General features: G+C 49.1%; 1 protein-coding gene across 2 annotated transcripts in view; it reads right to left on the minus strand.

The window, feature by feature from the left end:
• The window catches only part of GNAS (GNAS complex locus), a 66,449-nt gene that overhangs the window by 7,479 nt on the left and 39,162 nt on the right, over positions 1-19,808 (minus strand). For both annotated transcript variants that reach the window (XR_001413539.1, XM_014955514.1), the window contains exon 4: positions 18,096-18,193. Coding sequence is in view for 1 of the 2 variants with exons in the window: in XM_014955514.1 (XP_014811000.1) it covers positions 18,096-18,193 (98 nt within the window). In the remaining variant the exon portion in view is untranslated. The remainder of the gene's footprint in view (positions 1-18,095; positions 18,194-19,808) is intronic.

The following is a 19,808-nucleotide window of genomic DNA, read 5'->3' on the forward strand; positions in this document are numbered from 1 at the left end:
GGGAGATCCGTTTCCGTCCCGAACGGGGACCCGGAGACAGATGGACAAGGATACAGTCAATGACAGATTGTGGTCTGCAACTTGCAAACTGGATTTTTTCCTTGTCTCTTCCAAGGCTGTGAAGTTGTTTTATTTTTTAATCCAAAGGAAAAGCAGCAAAGCTCTTTGGTGAGTGCACAGAGGATGTTAAATACATACAACCATCACGAATTCCAACTAGTCCGAGTGTTTCCACACAACACCCTCCCCCAAGACCACAGTTTCAGAACCGTGTGGCAGCTGCACAAGCTGGAGGATGCTTGAAAATGGCTCAGAAGGTGGCAGGCTGGGGAAGCTGCAGAGCTGGTGAGGAGCCAGCCCCACTCACCGCCCCACAACCTCCGCCCAGGCTCGGCGGGAGGCGGGTTTTGCTTTTGCTTTTTGTTTTGTTCTGTTTTTAAACACTCTGCTAATCAGCTTAATGCATTTTGGAAACTGACAATTAGAAAATAACAACAAGATATTGCTAAAACCTGGAACTGAAAGTACAAACCTCTAACTGTTGTTTATGCAGACTATTTTTAGTCCCATGATTTCCTTGAAAAACAGCCGGCAGCGGAGCGGCAGCAGCCCCGCACCAGACGGATTCCAGCAGCCCTGTCCATGCCAGGTAAAACAAGCCCGAATGGGATAAACATTTCTTCTTCCCCCCCAGACAAGCTCCAACGCTCGGTAACATCTGACACTGGTGACAAGGCTCCTCAGAAGGAAATCTGTCACCGTCAGACTGACCCAAACCCACCCGCTTTGAGGGAAAAGGGAGACACAGGAGATGAGGGTCCCTCCCGGGCCCTTTCCCTCAGCTCTGCCCCGGCAACCTCAGAAGGGGCTGGACACCTTAAAAACCAGTTTGAGTTTTTGCTCAGACATAAAGAAAGGGGATTGCTCTTTCAGGTGGTCAACTGAAAAATAGCTGTGTCTGTAAGGAGAAAAGAGCAGCAGAAACTGGATCTGGCCCGATACGTCCAAAATCAAGAGTGGGAGAGCTCAGAGATCGATACACCACCTTCAGAGACTCCGGGTCAACCTCTGTCAAAACCAAATAATTTATTCAGTAAATTAAACCAATAATCGAGTCAGATGAGAAAAAAAGCCTAATTCCAAATAAAAACAAATTCACCATCATTAAATTCTATTTTTAATTCTCATTATGCTCTACCCAAAACTGCCAGGGCTGTGCCCCACGGCAGGTCCCCCCCTGCGGGTCAGTCATCGTTTCATGGGGAGACAGGGAACTGGCCTTGGGGAAACAATTAAAACTGTCAAACCACAAAACCAAATTTTATACTGTGAGCAAGTCCTGCACCAAGTTACAGAGTCAGTTTTTCTCTTCTGTAAAATTTTCCCAGCCATTCCACGGGAAAGCTCTTTTCCAGAGAGCGACTCATTCATCCCGTGTCGCTGCCAGGTCCCACCTCGGGCCAGACCCTGGACACGACTAAATAACAGCATCGGTTCTTGCTCTGCAAAATGCTGTCACTTGGGGTAAGGAGCTTCTGCCTGCCTATAAATCACTGACACTGCCACGACACGTTACAGCCTTTAGGTCCTTTGCAGCCAGCGCCGCTGGAGAAGCAGCAGCAGATGGGTCCCTGAGATACTAAAATGAAAGGTATTAATAATAATTTTAAAGAATCTGAAATAAAAAATGTGCTTGATTTTTGGTTCCCTTTCTTCAGCTTGTTGAAGGAAAAACACAGGTGAAATGTTTTGGCCAGATCTTTGTGAAGAATTTTGCCTTTACTTTTTGGGGGTGCACTCAGGAGCCAGCGTTCTGCAGCGCCTGCACCCCAAATCACTGTCACACATCTACCCCCAATTATCTCCAATTTTTCAATAAGCCTATTATGTCAAACATGCTCCTGTTTTCAGATGAAGATACATGTCAGTTACCCATTATGCTGGAGCTCCTTCATCCAGAGTGAGGTTTTTACCCCCCGTGAGGTTATTTCCAGCAGGGACCCCCTGTGCCCGCCCGGGAACTGCCCCTTTTCCCACCCAACAGGTAACACTTAAATCCTACCCCCCCCCAGAGAAACAGCCCCACTTCCCGGGGGCGGGACATCAGCATTTCCTGACAGCCTCCTCCATAAACACCAACTTGAAATTTCACTCCTTGTGACCTGGCCAACGGTTGCCAGACAGGACTGGGTCCTGGTTTGTGAAGAGCTTTGACTGCAGGAGGGACAGACCCGCAGCACACCTCGCTGGGGAGAGCTCACTGCCAGCACATCGTTTGCTTTTGTCAAGTCAGAACCTGAACTTGTACACAAAATATCTCTCCTAAGAGATACATTAAGACCTCATCTTTAGTGTCAGAAAGACACTGCAAATCAAGAATTCAAAATTTCACCCCCCACTAAAGACAGCATTTCTTTGTAGCTCCTAACGCTCCGCAGCGGCGCTGGAGCCCCGCGGTTGTGAGGTTCTTGCCTCTGAGACCCGGAGGTATTTACAGCCAGTAAATCACACTGCCTCCATCCCTGCTGCCTCTCCTGCTCCACCATCGCACCCCGAATCGCACCCCACACTAACCCCACTTCTGGAGGGGGCACACGGGGAGCACCTTCATTGCCCGGAGCCCCCTGAGTCAGCGGAAATGGAATTTTCATTTCCTCTGAGTCATGTGTTTCTATCAAGATATTACTGAGAAACAACCAGAATATTACTAAGAGAATTATCAAGATTTTACTAAGAATTAAAGTTGCTTTTACCCTGAGCACCTATAAACCCATCTTTACAATTCAGGTTTTTGTGTCCAAAAAGAAATTAGTGTTTGTTTACTGACCTTCCTAAAGGCCAAACTCCGCAAACACCCAGCAGATTTTCATTTCTTTATCTATACCCTCCCAGGACGAGAACGCTAACCCAAGGCTCCCCAAAGCAGTTTTAAGCTGAAATTTAACTCAACACCAATAGTGTTGATAAACAAGGGTATATTTGTTGTTTCTCAGAACAGACCACACTTCACTTCCACTTTATTCCCTTTCCAGTCCTTGCCTTAACCTTTCTGTTGCTCGGCAAGAGCTCTCTGAAGGCTGAGCTGTTGGATAAATTCTCTCTGAACAGCCCATGGCTGCACCGCTCCCCCCGACGGGACACGGGGCAGGGGATGGTGGCAACCCAACCCTGCCACGGGGCAACCCACCCCTGCTCAGGGCAACCCAACCCTGCCACGGGGCAACCCACCCCTGCTTGGGGCAACCCAACCCTGCCACGGGGCAACCCACCCCTGCTCAGGGCAACCCAACCCTGCCACGGGGCAACCCACCCCTGCTCGGGGCAACCCACCCCCGCCACCGCGACACCCCGTTCTTTTACCCTCGGGCTGCTCTATGCAGCGTGGGCAGCAGAACAGCAGGCAAAGTTACGGGAAAGATGCACATGAAAAAAGCAAAGATCCCATCTGCTGGTGTTTATGTTCTCCTGCAAACACGGGCAGTTCCTGAAACCAAACTTGTCAGGCTTTGCCTCAAAATGAAGTTAAAAATTAAAATCGGGACATTAGAAGACTTCTTGTTTTGTTTTGTCTTTAAATATATACTGATATTTTCTGTCATTTGCAAAGGCAGGGGTTTTGCTGTTACGGGACTCCCAGAGCCGTGCCACAAACACGTTACTGGACGATTCAAAATATTCAGAAAGGCACGGCTCTTTTTCCCCCTGAACAAAACTAAAACAAGGAGAGAGAAAAGAAATCCACCAAAACCTGTGCAATGACTTTAACTACTTCACAAAGAAAATTAAGGGGGGGAAAGAAAGCTTTTAGAGGCAGGCAGATGGGGCCAGCCCCGTACCAAACCCTGCGACGAGAGCTCTATATCCCACGTAACACCGTCCCACACAGCACTCCTGTAACGAAACTCTGCACGTCCGTCCTCAGACACCAGGACCCCCATCAAACCAGTTTTACATTGGAAATGAACTTCAAAACGTAGTGTAAGTCCTGAACAGAACTAACCAAAAAGTGACTCTTTAGAAAACTTTCCCAAGAAGCCGCAAATCTTTTATTTCCAATTTAGAGTGAGCCGATCGCCACAATTTCCTTATCAGACAGGGAGAGGTAAAGCCCCCTGGAGCCGGGAGTTTAATTAGGGCCGGCGTTAATGTGCCCGCGTGCCCCCGGCGGGGCCCTCGCACATTCCAGCCGCCGGGAGGCAGAGGGGCACCGCGGCCCGGCTTTTGCAGCAAATCATGCGAAAGCTGCAAAGTATGACTCCATGGACGTGGAATCAGCTTGTGGCAATCAAGGTTACGGCTCCTTATATGGTGCGGGGAGCACGGAGCGTGCACAGGGAACGGGGTCTCAGACCGGGGGTCCCGCAGCCCCCGGACGTGCCCCCCTGCCAGAGCCCCCCGTCCCGTCTGCCCCCAACACTGACCCTGCTGAACCCCCACCCCACGGGCACCTTCCAGCCAGACCTGAACCCCCCTCACAGACCCCCCGCCACCAGAAATGGGGAAAAGGTGGGAGAAAAAGGCAAGAATCCATTTCCAGAGGTTGTGGCTGTCTCTCTCCCTCCCCCCCCGAGCTGGGCTGGCTCCGAGGATGCACCAACTTTCCCAATCAGTTTTACATTACAGCACAGGGCCAGAAATAGCTCCCAGCCGCCTTGGCCTCTAGCACGGTTGCCATGGCAACGGAACCACAGCACTATAAATAGCTCATCAGCACCAAATCTTGTGAGACACATCTGGAGCGGGGCCAGCCCCGACAAATAAAAATAGGCACAGGCAGTTCCGAGGCTGGAGGAGGGACCGGGGGGGCGGGGGGGGCCGGGGCCCTCCTCAGGGCACGGGGAGAAATATAAAAGTCCCTTCAGCGCCCGCCCCGCAGCCCCGCTTCTCCCCAGGCCCACTCTGCTTTCTTTTCCCCTCGTCTGTGGCAGAACCCCCCGGTTCCCACCCCGGGACAATGCAGGCTTTGGCCCAGGAGACGTTAAAATCAGGAAAAACAGAAGAAAAGAGATTTCCAAAACTTCTCCCTCTCCCGTCCCTGCAGGGGCTGCAGCGGGTCCCTCCCGGGCTCCTGCTCCTTAACCCCCTGCCCTGGGGGACACCCCGGCACCCCCTGTCCCCCCCTGCCCCACAGCCCCCCCCGGGGCAACCGCTCCCTCACTCACTGGGGGAGAAAAGGCCGTATTTTTAGCACAGACTCTTGATCAACCCATTCAATTACATCCAAATTATCTGTGTGGGAACAGAATGTTATGTCAAAAATGTTATTCAGTGTATTTGTCACTATTACCCAACAGAAGACATCTGTATAATCCCGACACCCCCTACCTTCTGCCGCCCGTGCCAGCGGCGCGGAGGCCCCTCTGGAGCCCTGAGACCCCCGTTCCACAGCCGGGGGACACCTCCTGCACACCCCCACCCCCCACGGATACCAGCAGGGACAGCGGGACCGGCCACCCCCACCAGCACTGCAGCCCCACAGAAGCACCTCCTGCCCCACACCGGGGGCACCACTGGCCCACAGCGTCCCTCGGGCCCCGCAGGGGTACCCCCATCTCTAAACCCTGCAGAGTGGGTTCCACCCAGGCTGTGACTGCCCAGACCCCCTCCCCACCTCCAGCCCCCTCCCTCCCCACCCAGAAACATCTGCCCCACGCGCGGCCGCTGGCACAGGGCGGGTTTGGAAAATGCACTTTATAACGTGCAACACAGCACAACTCAGGACGTACTGGTTTTTATAAAGATACTCCATGTTAGTTTAAGAGCCTATAAACAATGGCAAGCTTTGACTTGAATTATCTAAAAAAGAGTTATGTGCATGTTTTTTTCTTCCTTAAGAAAGCAATTCATGAATCATTACGAGGTCGCCCTTTCAGGCTCAGGTAACCAACAGACCTTCTGGTTTTGTCTGGGAGGGAGCGGGGGCTGTGGGGCAGCACACACCGGGGGGTGAGTCCCGCTGGAGGGGCTGGATGGGACAGGGTGGGATGGGATGGGATGCTGGATGGGACAGGATGGGATGCTGGATGGGACAGGGTGGGATGCCAGTGCAGACAAAGCCTCCAGGCCCTGCCAGTAGCTCTTCGCCCCAGCCTGATGCTGCTCACAGGTCCCTCTCCAGCAATGACTCCGGGGGATGCCTCCCAAGGAGATGATGGCTCCTGCTCCTTTCCACTCCCCCTCAGCATTCCAGCCCCTGCCCATACCCCATTGCCCATTTTGGAAGAACCTCCCTCCCAGCACAGCTCCTGACACAGCCCCCCAGCCCCAGGCAGCCCCTGCTTCACAAACTCCTACCAGGCTGGTCTGGAAGGTAGAAGAAGGTCTGTATCTACAAGAAGGTCAGGGTTTATCTCCTGTAAGCTGTTTGTAACTGTAGCTGAATCCCAGACTTACGTACAGAGAAACCAGTATCACTGCGTCCCTCGGGGGACTGAACCTGGAGGGAAACCAGTAATTTTTCAAAATCTATTTACATTCATCAGGTGCAACAGGGAGCTTCTTAGACAGGTTTAAGACTATTTTCTGCTAACTTAGGCTGAGGAGGCTGCCTAAGTCATTTAGGCAAAACCCAATATGAATAATTCTAATGGAATTAAAGGGTGTATCTACAGAATAGAAATGTGTTTGAAAACTCCCCAACATCTTTGAGTTGCAATCAGCAAATGACTGAATGCTGATTCAATGCTTCAATTTCACATGTCATTTTTGATGTGGCAACAACCTATGCATTTCATTAGTGCACATCCCCTACCGCAGGATGCTCTGAGACATTAGCACAGGTGAGCCCACGAGACATCCTCTCATTGTGCCCTAACACTCTTGGTATGAACCTTGTCCTCATGGTCTTTAGCTCCCTCCAGTGCCATCCAATCAGCAGAATTGCTTGCAGCTGATAAAGACTATCACATACATAAAATGTTAAAATTGTCAAAATTAGTGACATCACTAATAAATGAAATAAAAAAAGTTAATTTAAAATGTTAATAAAAGCCTATTCCCTTTTGCAAACAGGCAGTAATTTTGACTGTTACCCTGCTCAAAGGACACTCAAATCTTTCATTTCCCACATGACTCTTGCTGCGACAGTCGGGGTCTCCCCAGGACCCCCTGCCCACACCCCCCCAGCATCTCACAGCACCCCCACCGCCATGCCTGCTCTTCTTGGGGGCACGTCCCCCGCCCCTCTTTTATTTTTTAAATGTTCTTTTTCCAACTTGGGAAAAACAACTCCTGGCCCCTGTAAAAGGAGGCACAGAACCTGCCACCCAGGATTAAAGGCACCTGTAAAGGGCACACCTCTCGCTCTGCAGTGAGGTGGAATATAAAGTTATTCTTCTTTATTCTTGAAAACATTTGCTTGATCATATCATGAAATTTATTACCAGACATACTAAAAAAACCCCAACATTTTAAAACAAGCAAGTGATAGGGAGCTGCAGTAGCTACTTTATCCTGTGAATGTTGAGCAGCAGTGACCCTGATCCCTGGCTGCTGCCTCCCCTGCCCACACCTGCTCCTGGGTCCTCGTGCCACACAGCGAAACGAAGTCAGATTTAAGTGCGTGTCTCTCCCTGGTACACGTTACATTCAGGCAGATAAAAGGCACAAGAAATCAAGCCTGAAGCCAAATTCAAAGGCAAACAATGAAGGTGACCACAGAAGTCCTGTGGGAGAGTGGTTCACAGGAGTGACCACGCTCCTCCAGAGGCGCAGCCTCCGGTCCTCCCAGGAACGTGACATGTCCACAGAGTGTGGGTCACCGGGCACGGGTTTGCTCTTGGCTTACATTTTTGCTACTCTTAAAAGGAAAATCTCATACAGACCCCCCACCTTCGCTTACTCACGGGTTGTTTGTGATGCTGAGGCTGAGGCGGCTCTAGAGGGGACATGTCCGTGCGGCCCCTGTGGCCTCAGCACCCTCCTGGCCTCCCCAGTGGTGACGCTGCCCAGAGCCAAGGGCAGGGGCTTCTCCCCCAGCCCCGCCCTTCTCCGCTGGCCACAGCCCACCTCCCTCCGGGCTGAGGAGAGCCTCTGGGCCAAGGAGGGTGCATGGGGCTCGGGGAAACTTCAGCTACTGCCACCTTCTCTGCAAATCTTCACCTCAGCCCCCCGCTCCTGGTGGGAAGGGGGGAGGAGGAAGACTCTGGCCGCTGGGGTTGTGAAGCAAGCACAGAAGGGTGCCCTCAGCTCCACCGACACAGGAGCGTAGAACCAACACACCGAGAGGTGGAAAAGAGTTCCACCTCAGCAGGCATTAACCCTGGAACTCCAGAGCTGCTGGTTCATGCTTTTATATTTTATTGCACTGAAAAGAAAGTTTCCTGCACTATGAATAACAACACGTTTTTGCATCACACCCGGGTGGACTCCACTCCCCAACTCCCAGGGGGGCAGCAGAGCGGGGAAGCCCAGGGAAGGAGAAGCCCCACTGAAGAGCCCAAGGTGTGCATTCAAGTGCCAGGAAACTTCCAAATTCCACTGGATGGCTCAAAGCCGCAAGATTCCAGCAAAGGACAGGCATCTTGACCCTCTCTTTGTCTGCAGAGGGCAGTGTCTCATGTTTGCGTTTTAAATGGCTGAAACCCTAAACCTAAATTATTTATTAACAGATTAAAAATTTCCTCTTCTGCACGAAAGGAACATTTAAACAGTCTCGGGAGAAGAGCTGAACTAAAGCAGACACTCAAGACCATGGGTAGGATTGCTGCAGTGGGCAAGAGGAGAAGGGGTCTACGAAGGTGTTTCACCGCACGCCGTGGGGCTGTGAACCCACCAGGGCTCTGGCCGCCCCCACAAAGCTGTGCTCAGTGCCCAGCCCTGGTGTCTGCACAAGGACACAAGCCCCACGACCCTCGTACGAGGCACTAAGGGACGGGCAGCCCTGGCTCACCCAGCGGCACCGGGGTCCCAGCCGTGCCGGGCTCTGGGGACCACGGGACCTGGCCTGCACCCACTCACCTACTGCTCCGGTACCTGGAGGAGGAACCAGGCTGTGTAAGAGTGCTGCAGACAATTCCAGGATTTCCATTTGTCGGGCATTACTATAATTAGAGCTTCCGGATCGGGGCTCACCCCGAGCCCAGCGGCAGAGGGAAGGTGAAGGGCCCCGGCTCAGAGGGGAAAGTCACAGAGAAAGCCCCGTGCTCCTGGAGAAAGGGAGCTGTGTGCTGACACTGCTGACACCCCACGGGTGCTCACACACTACGGACAGATGTGAAACACAGCTTTTCATCGCATTTTAACTCCACTTCCTCTACTCAGCAGCAAATTATTAGATGCACCACAAAAAAGAGCACGGAAGTGCAGCAAGTGATACAACGCACAGGAATTAATAATAAATTAATAATATGCAACTACCAGATATAGCCATTCTCTGGTTTCTTCTACAGTTTCCAGCCTAGGACATCTCTGCAGCCCCTTGAACCCATGCTGGGGTGATGCTGGGGACTCCACAGAGCCCCTGGTGCTGCAGTCCCCCTGCCCCAGCACCTGTCCTGAGCTCCCATCTGGGACACACAGGGTAAGGCACAAGGCAGGGATTCCAGGGAACAGACAGACAGACAGACAGCAGACAGCGACCCGAGAGAGTAAGCAGTACGGCCAGGTTGATACACTGCAGCTAAAGCCAGGCTTTAAGGGAGTCAGGGGTACTTCTGCAGATAAGCATCTCCTTCATTTTAATGAGAAAAGAACAACTCCCTCCTTTGAATGAGCCCACTTCCATTTGAGAGACCTGCGATTTATTAGCACATCTTTGATTTTCTGTTTCTTTGCTTAAAGACAACAGAATGGGGAAGAAAAGAAGAAGAAGGAAAAAAAAGGCTGATCTAATTTACATTTGAGTCACTGACTTTCTTGATTGTGGCACTGAACACCAAGCCTTTAGAAAGGAAAAAGCCCAACCACCCGAGCCCCACGCTGCTCAGCACCTCCTCCTCCTCCTCCTCCTCGGACCTGCTTCCCCTCTCGCCGGTGGGAGCTGAACCGGCCAAGTTACAGTCAAGGAAGAAAATAAACCTTCAGCCAACGTCACAATTGAAAAGTGCAACTTTTCTAACAAAGTATTGATTTCTAAGCAGCACGTGGGCAGGGAAGCTGCCATACATTTACACAGACATGTATGTGTCCAGCTCTCTAAAAACCTATTTCAGCTTTCTGCATGTGCAGCACCAACCCGTTAGGATGCTCTAGGGTACGGATGTTGGGAATAAATGTGAAACAGTTCAGAATTTAAAAAGATACGCTATTTAAACCCAGATACTACAACCTGATTCGCCCTGTGGTGCATGGGTGTATAAAGGCAGCAAACCCTTGTACAGATTCTGGTAATTACAGAGTTTTGTTTCAAAAAAGCACAACGTTTCTTACAATATAAACACGGTAATTGTCACTTTATCTCACAATCTACACTGGGATTTCAATTATGCACAACAAAGGGACTGCTCATGAGAACTGAGCTGAGAGGCTAAATCGCACCCCTCATAATAATAGTAACAAGCCTGTGTTCGTTAGTGTTTGTTTGTTTTTAAAAGGTATTTGTTGAATTATTACAAACGTCTCTTACAGACGGGTGAAAAAATAAAATAGGTCCTGGGTGCGGCCCCAATCTCTCATTTGTGATCTCTCATTTGTGAGCCCCGTCTGCAGGGAAATCAGTTTCGAATTCTTGACAGCCCCGTGGTTTTATCAGAAAACCACAGCCCCGATTTGGGCATCATCAGCAGAACCTCCTTCCAGCGGGTGCCGAGGGAAACAACCGCGTTTCCCATCGTCAGGGGAAGCCAGAGCCGAAGCAGAGGTACCAGCCTCTGCCCAGAGCAGCACAAATCCTGCCTATTTTTAGCTCACAATTCCAATAAGAAAACAGTTGGGAGTCTCGTGAAAATATCTTGGTGACAAATGTAATGGACTGAACACTAAAGTTACTATTTTTAAATGAAGTTCCTAATTATGGTTCAAGACAAGCAGCAATTAGGCAGCAGTGGAGACGGCTCCCCGAGCGGCTGTGGGGCTGGCTCCCACCAGGCGGGAACTGGGAAACGGCTCAACACCTTTCTGATCCTGAGAGCTGGTTGAGGGCCAGGCTCAGGCTTTGGTTGGGGGTTTCTCAGTTTAAGGAAAGCAGTTCTGCTTTGGCCTGTCCGGTCCTGCCTTGCCCTGTTTTCCCTGCCCGTTCCCCGCTCCCGGGAGCAGGGAATATCTCTGCAGCCGCACGACTCCCATCGCGCCCGGAGAGGTGGGGAGGAGATGAGAACCAGGGTCACTGTGTCTGAGGAGAGCTGGTGGAAAGGAGAAATGACCCCAAACTGCTTGTGTCTTAGAGCAGCAGAGCCCTGTGAGCAGAGGTGGGCAGGGAAGGACTCAGGCCATGGTGAAGGGTCTCCCCTGGCAAAGAGCCCTGAGAGCAGACAGCAATTGACAGCACGGAGCCCATCCACAGCTTCAAATTCACTGGACCAGCCGCAGACATCTCAATAAAGCGAGCTATGATCTGACCCCTTCTTCTCCAAGCAGCTCTTTAAAACTAGACATTTTAATTACTGGTTCCCTTGATAACACACTGCGACAATAATCAGCGTTTTATACTCGTAACCTCACCCAGGACTGCCCCACACCTCACACGTACTGCACGCCTTATGCTGGAAACAAACTCCTTACAACAAAGGCAGAGAATTAGAGTTGCCATTGAAACCACACAGAGCCCATATGAATATCTCCATTTGAACAGCAGGGTCCGTGTCGGGAATGCCCATCTGGGGAATGTATCATCCGTTCTGGTAAGACAGGAGACCCCCAAATCCATCCTCTCACCCGTTCCACAAAACCACCTCATCACATCACGATGCTTGCAACATGGCTTGGCAAAGACCGTAGAGCAGCACCCAGGCACTGGGCCACGCTGGGCACTCCCTGGGCAGCCCCCCCAGCCCCCCGGCTCGGTCTGCGTGTTCCGGGGGCTGCCCTCAGCACCAGCCTTTGGGGGAACAGGAGCCCCGGGGAGCGCCCGAGGCAGCCCCCATGGCACTCGCTGGGCAGGCAGCACGCCCCCAGCCCAAACCCCCACCCAGACACAGAAACCCCCCTTGCATAACGAACACACCACCATTGAGCTTCATCGGTGGACGTCCTTCTCAGAGACTCAGTGTGCCACAACACAACACAGTTAACACAGAACTACATTTAACTGTAACAACTGATTTTTAACACGTTTCAGCTACAAAATCAATGTATAATCTACTACGGAGTAATCAGCTCAACGATGGTATTTCAAATCACAAAACCTATCAATGACATCCTGCCTACAAAATCATTCTTAATCACATGTAAAATTAGCTAGTAATTTCAGTTTATTTAGGACTCAGTCACATACTATAAAAAATACTTACAGAATACGCCCGCCCCCCCGCAGTAAGGGTTTGATGACTGTTCTCCCCACAAGCACAGGCTCTCAGTGGGCGCTGGAGGGCTGGTACACGCACACCAGACCCTCCGCAGCCTCTGGGGGGGCTTCCCCAGCAGTGAACCCAGCTGTACCTGTGGGCGCAGGTGAGCACCCAGACAACAGGCACTCACACCCGAGCCCCAGGGAAGGAAAGGCTTCGGTGGACCATCCAAGAGGGAAGTTCCCCGAAGAGGAAAAGGAGGGAGAGAAGGTGCAAGCGAGGGGCACGGGGTGCTGCCTCTCCCTGGCACTGATGTACCCACAGCACCTCAGCCCCGGGAACAATTGGGCATTGAATCTGGTGCTTCCACACTGCTCCTGCAAAGGCACGTGTACTGGCCCCATTCCATCCGTGTACCGGGAATTTTTTGTTGCCTCCTATCTTATGGAACACTGTTGCTTTTAATTCCTTTTTTTTTAAAGTAAGTCTTTAATGAGGTTTTATGGTATCTTTTTAGGTCTTACCTTGATGAAAGCATTCTCCTAATTGTCGTCTCCTAATCTCAAAGCAGGAGTGATAAGAACTCTCAGAAAGAAAACAACCACCCATCTCCAAAAGCTGCCGCCTTGCTGAGGGCCAATACCAGCAACAGCAGGTCCCAAGGTCGGGCAAAGCCCTCCAGCAGCAACTGGCCCCCCATGGCCATGAACCCCCAAACCCTCAGCTCACACCGGCTCCTGTCGGTGGCCATGGGCACCCCAGCAAGTCCTCTCTGCCGGGCCCCGTGCCATCACCCTGCACCGCGGTGCCAAACCCACCGGGCACAGGCTTGGACATAGGGAACCCAGAAGTGATGCCATCGGCCCCAAACTCCTCGTTTCCTCAAGTGTTTATTTCTAGCTCGCCTGAATTTTGCACCAGCGGGAGGGATTCCCGGGGAAGGCTGCCAACCCCTGTGCCTGTCTGCTGCCCCTCTTCCTTCTGTGTCCTACTGCATCCTTCCAATCACAGCCCAACACACACACGCCACGAGGGCTCATCACCTCTTGTCTTTTCACTTACTGATGCTCCTAATCCGTAAAGCTCAAGCAAGTACTCCAGGACACCTTCTGTTTTACCTTGCTTCATATTGGGATGTAATCTATTTTGAAGACAGAGAAGTTTATCTTGGGTTGAGCGTAGCTTGGAATTATGTATTTATGATTAGCTGTGACAACAGTGGGAACATGTGTTGGGTTCATAATCCATTTATTGGCTAAATTTAGGTAATCTGGTTTTCACAGCACTTGGCAGCAGGCACATCCCTGCCATCGCCAGTCAGCAAGAAAGGGCAGACGCACGAGCAGTTTGGTGTAATTCAGCTACTTATATGTTTAGATTCATTTTGTCCGTAGTGATTTCCCTGAAGGCAGACAAAGAGAGGAGTTACTGTGCTCCCCAGCACCTCCATCCTGCTTCTGTGCCCAGTACCCCACTGGACTGCAGGGAACAAAAATTGAAATTTAATCTTGTTTAAAACATGATCCTCTGTTCCCTCAGGCTGAAGAAGAGTTGGGAGAAGACCCTAATTCAGTTCTAAGTGCTCTGGAATATCATTGGGTGGGTTTCTCATCAAGACTAAGGCTGGAGGATCCGGGTCTGTCCCCTGGGCTGCCCAGGACCTCACACAGCAGTAGGCAAGCACATCAGTGTTAGATCAGCCAAAGGGGACATGGATATTATTCTTCCTCATGGGAATGTTTAACAATATAATTGTTAATGTCCGTAAGAAGCTTGTGTGTGCCAGGAATATAGGCCAGGGAAATTCCTGTCCTGCTGAATGGGAGCACACAGACATCGCTCGCAGGGCCGGAGGAGACAGGAGCAACCGCTCTGCCAAACTCACAGCCAGTGGAAAGAAAGGAAAAAGGGGGAAAAAAAGTAATAAATAATATGGATAAGAAACTAGACTAACAGTACCACCACTGATAAATCAGCCACTATTTAAAAAGGTGAGACTTTCAGCAAACAGACTTTGCTGCATGTTCCATGAAGGGAACTTTGTTGTGAAGTGAAATCAACATGGAAGAAAATCATTAAGTGCTCAGACTGGGGCTCTTAATTGCTCTCTTAAAGTCAGCAAATCCAGAAATAAAACACACCATAAATCTTAATAAAAATACAAAGAATTTACAACCCATAACAAATTAGAAATTACGAAAACAGTGCGTCCACACCTGCTGGCCCTTCAGCAGCCCTGCCCAGCAGTGGGCTAATAGCTGCATGTCCCCCCAGTCCCCCCTTCCTTTGATAAGTATTTTAAAAAGAAACATCTTAAAAAAATTCTTCTCCTGAAGCTCTCCTGCAGCAGTCTGGCACAGTTTCAGGCTATCGGGGCGGCTCTGGACCAGGATCTCTCCCTGCCTGTGCTCCTTCCCTGCCACGGCAGGGACAGGACCCGGGATGCAGGAGAATGAAAGGTGGTCTCCCCATAGAGAACGAAGGCTCCCTCCTCCCAGCTACAACACATTCCTCTCAGAGAGACACTGGTGACAACCACACAGCCCATGTTCTTCTAAAAGCAGAACTGAAACTAGTTACTTAGTCCAGCTAAGAAAAGGGAAGCAGCCTCTGTTCCTCTCAGCCCCTCGAGGCTGCCCCGGATGCCCAGGGAGAGCCCAGGTCCCTTCGAAGGGACGCTGTGAGGGAACCACTGAGATGGGGAGATGGGGCAAGACTCCAGGAGGGCTCTCAGCAGAGGTGGCCACTGGCCAGGAGCCCTGGCTTTGGAGCCCCTCTGCTGGGAGGGGGGGCTGAGAGAGTTGGGGGGTTCAGCCTGGAGAAGAGAAGGCTCCGGGGAGACCTTGGAGCCCCTTCCAGTCCCTCAAGGGGCTCCAGGAGAGATGGGGAGGGACTCTGGATCAGGGAGGGGAGCCATAGGATGAGGGGAAAGGGTTTGACCCTGAAAGAGGGGAGATGGAGATGGGATCTGGGGAAGAAATTCTTTGGTGTGAGGGTGGTGAGAGCCTGGCCCAGGTTGCCCAGAGAAGCTGTGGCTGCCCCATCCCTGGAGGGGTTCAAGAGCAGGTTGGAGGGGGCTTGGAGCAACCTGGTGTGGTGGGAGGTGTCCCTGCCCAGGGCAGGGGGTCGCACTGGGGGGGCTTTAATGTCCCTTCAACCCAAACCATCCTGTGATTCTATGACTCTGATATCAGCATTTCCAACCACCAAACAGAGCCCTGTGAGACTCACACTCCCAGCTGCTCCCCGCTCAGAGACAGGACACGTTTGCAGAACCTCCTTGCAAAGCTTCCTGTATATAACCATGTCACTTCCAAGAGTGACAAAAACCATCCTTTTAAAAAAAAATGCATAATGTTAAATGAACCCATACTGAGACAAAGTTTACACTAAGCAACTCACACTTCAAAAAATTACTGTTTAAAAAAAATTAAAAATTTTACAATTATAAATGTTAATTTAACATTGTTCAGAATTTTAAAGTAATTCACTGAACAAAGAATACGTTAATATTTAAGAACTTAGTCAACTTCAAGAGCAAGAAGGGATTTTTGGAAGCTGGACTGATCTTGAAAGAGAAAAGCCACTTTTCTGCCTTCCATTCGAAACATGACTTTCTTGTTTTAGACAGGGACTTCAAAAGGGCAAAGTGTTTAGAACCCAAGATTCTTCTCGGAAAGAAATGGCAACTCCACCACAGTTTGCTCCACTTTCTCTTTTAGCTTCGATTAGCCCTAATGACAGTAACTTGCACAATCAAATTAGAACAGTCGCCTCTTGATAAATCTCAGCTACATTTTACACTTTGCCTTTGCTGTATTTTTTTCAGAGTGCGCTCACCAGGTTCATTTCCAGGTATCAATCATGCCAGGTTTTACAGGAAGCAGTTTTTGTCAGCTCTCTTGAAAGCTGAATATGATAAAACAAATTCAGAATTTCAAAGTGACGCTAACCTCTGAGCAAACATTTTGCCGTTAAAAACTCTTACTTTGCATATTCTATTACTAAAACCATCACCCCTGCATGACCAAAACTGCCAGAATGGACAAGAACCAGCCAAACTAACAATTAGAAAGCACATTCTGCAAGAAAAGAACGTGATATACTTTACTATAAAATTGAATAAATATTAGAATTATTAAATATTTTTAGAAGGAGACAGCAAACGGTATCTTAGAAAAAAAATAACTGTAATCTGTCAGCAATGTTCAAGGTTTATTTTTGGCTCAAGAGCCCATGATGTAGAATTAAGTGTTCCACTAGATGGAGCAGGACGGTAGAACCATCATGACGGCCATCCTCTTGCTGACCCATGAAAAAGTCAATGCCCAGCAATCCAGGATGAGAAGAATTTTAGCTTTCTTCTGTGCACTCAGGGCAGAACAGAATTTGTTCCTCTTCCAAGAAAAGGCATCACCAACCCGCCTCAGCCCCTACCAACACTTGCTTCTTCCCTTCATGGGCGTTGACTACTGACAACCACTAACCAGACAGAAACAGGTCACCAAGCATTATCAGAAACAGAACTAGTTTTCTCCCCCCATTTCTATCAGCTTTACACTAGAAAGACAAAATTTACTGGATAGTTGACAGAAAATGAGAATCTTGTAGTGTTTTTTATTTTGTAGCAACTAACTTGCAGAAGGATCTGTGCCAAAGGACCAACCTGATGCAAGAGACATCGCTGCTCATCAAACCCCCACCAGAAACAATGGCAACACTTCAAAGAGGTTCCCGAAAACTTGGAGCTGCGCAAGTCATAGTAAAACCATCTCCCTGGTCTCTTTTCAACCAGAGCTAATTGTTGATTTAGCTTTAAGTCTACCTAAACAAAGAACCTCACAAGTTCTATTTCATCAAAAAGAGATGCAGTAGTAGACAAACTGCCGTTGTTCATCATCATGCGAAATGAGAAACCTGCCTTCTGTTGACCATTAAACCTTATTTCAGCTTCTCCAAAAGAAGTAGAGAGAGTATAAGCTAACAAACAACAGTTTTAACCATTAATATTCTAAATTTAAATCCTGCAATTCTTGAGTATACACAACAAGAATAGCAGGAGCGGTCACAATTATCACAAACATCTTGCCATAATGGATTCTGAACCCCAGTATATTGCTATATGTGATAAATAACTGCAAACACGCAGCAGTCTCTCATGACAACACTAATTATCACAGGGGTATAAATAGCAGAGGAGAATGAATCAGGCTCGGATCCGTGCGTGAGGGCACACCAGCAGGGACCTGCTGACGGATCACAGGCTGCTGCCTGGGATCGCTGCTGCATCTCTCTTTTTTTCAGGGAAATAAACTGCTCTGAAACCAAAAAGCTACAAACATGGGCAGGTTTCATCCCAAAGCACGTCCCAGCTTCCTGAACTTACTGCAGTGCCTGTGGCTGTCATTTGGGAAGGACTGGGTTAAGTGGAAGCAGCAGGCAATTCAGTGTTTGAGACAATACGATTGTCCAGCGCATCAAGGTGTCGCCTCTCGTAAGAAAGCACCTGCAAGGGTTTCCCTACAGATATTCGTGTCTAACTGAACGCTGGGTTCTCCTACCTCTCTAAAGAACTGATTGCCAAGAATTCACCACGTAGCATACACTCCCAAGGTAAGGAAAAGCAAGCATCAGGACCAACCAAATCACCGCCATGAACGTTCAATAAAAAGCTGTGTGTGTTGCAGTCAATACAGCAGAGACAATACTTACTACTGCGCACAGTCAATCAGCTGATACTCATTAGATCTCTCATAGCAGGCCTTCACACCTTCGTCTTGCCAAAGTGTTTTTGTGTGTTCATAAAACTCCTGAAAGAATGAAAATAGTATTAACAACATGGATTATATGTGAAGAGAATTGGCAGATGGTAACGTAACTGATTCTCAATCATTTTGATTGAGTCCAACTACATACTGAAAGAAGGGTTAATTGGCATTTTTAACAATCAATGCTATTTCGTACCATTTGTTCTTTAACTCATGATTTCACTGCACGTTATGTTCACGCTGTCAAAATTCTATTTTGTTTCTTCAATGCAACACTACTTCTCAGTAATTCCTACATCAGGTAGCAAACGATTAGGTTTTACTTGACTTTTCAAGGTCCTGATGATCTTTGGGGATTATATGGACATTTGCACCTCACTTAACCCTCTATCACTTAACTCAAAGTATTCGCAGAATTTTTTCTTTTATGGTGTAGAAGGACATTGAGCTACAGAAGAAACAGAGTGATACAAAGCCAGACCACGTTTTCAGTGCTCGACACCTACTGCTGCCACGGACTGACTTTGGAATTAAGACATAGTAGTTAGTTGCAAAAAACTAGATTCTCCCTCCTCCCCAATACACCTACACTAACCACAACTCTGAAATAGTATTTAAGAAAAAGAATAACATAAGAAATCCTCAGCATCCCATTTGAGTCATGGAACGTAGCCTGGGGCTACTCTCAGGGAAGGCAAGTAAAACCACAAGATTTGCTATATATTTAGGTAAAGCAGGGGCTTCAGAGGCCACTAAAAAAAAGTCGGGTTAGCAACAGGGTGGTTGGTTTTTTTTAGTTAAGTAGGTCTAATTTGTATGAGATCTCTAAAAATAATGAGTTAGGAAACAAATTAACCAAAAGTAGCAGGCAAATTTCCTGAAAAGAAATAGCCAGAAAACTAGTCCTTACATGTCTGGTTCTTGTTTCTGTACCACTGATTCATTTGCTGGCACATTCTAATATACCAGACCCTACAGCAGCACTGACACAGGCTTCTCTTGCACTGTAAACCAGAACTCCTAACAAAACAGCTAAAATAAACAAATAATACTAAGTAACAATTTGGATTGAGATGCCATCCCACAATACACAAGATTTAAATGTTAGGTTCCAAACGATCCATCGCGTTTGCAAAGTGCAGTCATATTATCCATTCTTGACCTATGCACACTTAAAACTGAAAAAAATATTCAAGTTATGTAATTTTCCATTAAGAAAAACCCCTGCAGTTACACAGCCCCCCCGAGACCTCGTGAGAGCCCCAGCTGAAGCTGAGCACAGCCACAGGAGCCCGGGCGACGGGAGCAGGGCATCCCCGAGGAGAGAGGTGAAACCTCCCCAGGAATTGTGTCACCACTGTAGCATTTTCTTACCCCCAGACCAGACTCTGCACTTTTCAAAGTGCTGAGAAAACCCACTGTCCGGGTCAAAACCCTCTCCAGTCACACCTGGGAAACCGCAATACCAGGGCCCATGAGAGGCCGATGGCCACGAGCCTCATCTCTCACCACGCCCCAACCCCGCAGTACTTAGAAAGTCCTATTTATGTGAAAAGAAACATATCTCAGTATTAATGTTTTGTTTACTGTAAGACACTTTCTCCACCTGCTGAAAGTTTCCCAATACACTGAGTCAACAGAGGACACATGTAACTGG

This window comes from Calidris pugnax, unplaced genomic scaffold (assembly GCF_001431845.1).
Source record: "Calidris pugnax isolate Ruff unplaced genomic scaffold, ASM143184v1 scaffold50, whole genome shotgun sequence".
NCBI classification, from domain to species: Eukaryota; Metazoa; Chordata; class Aves; order Charadriiformes; family Scolopacidae; genus Calidris; species Calidris pugnax.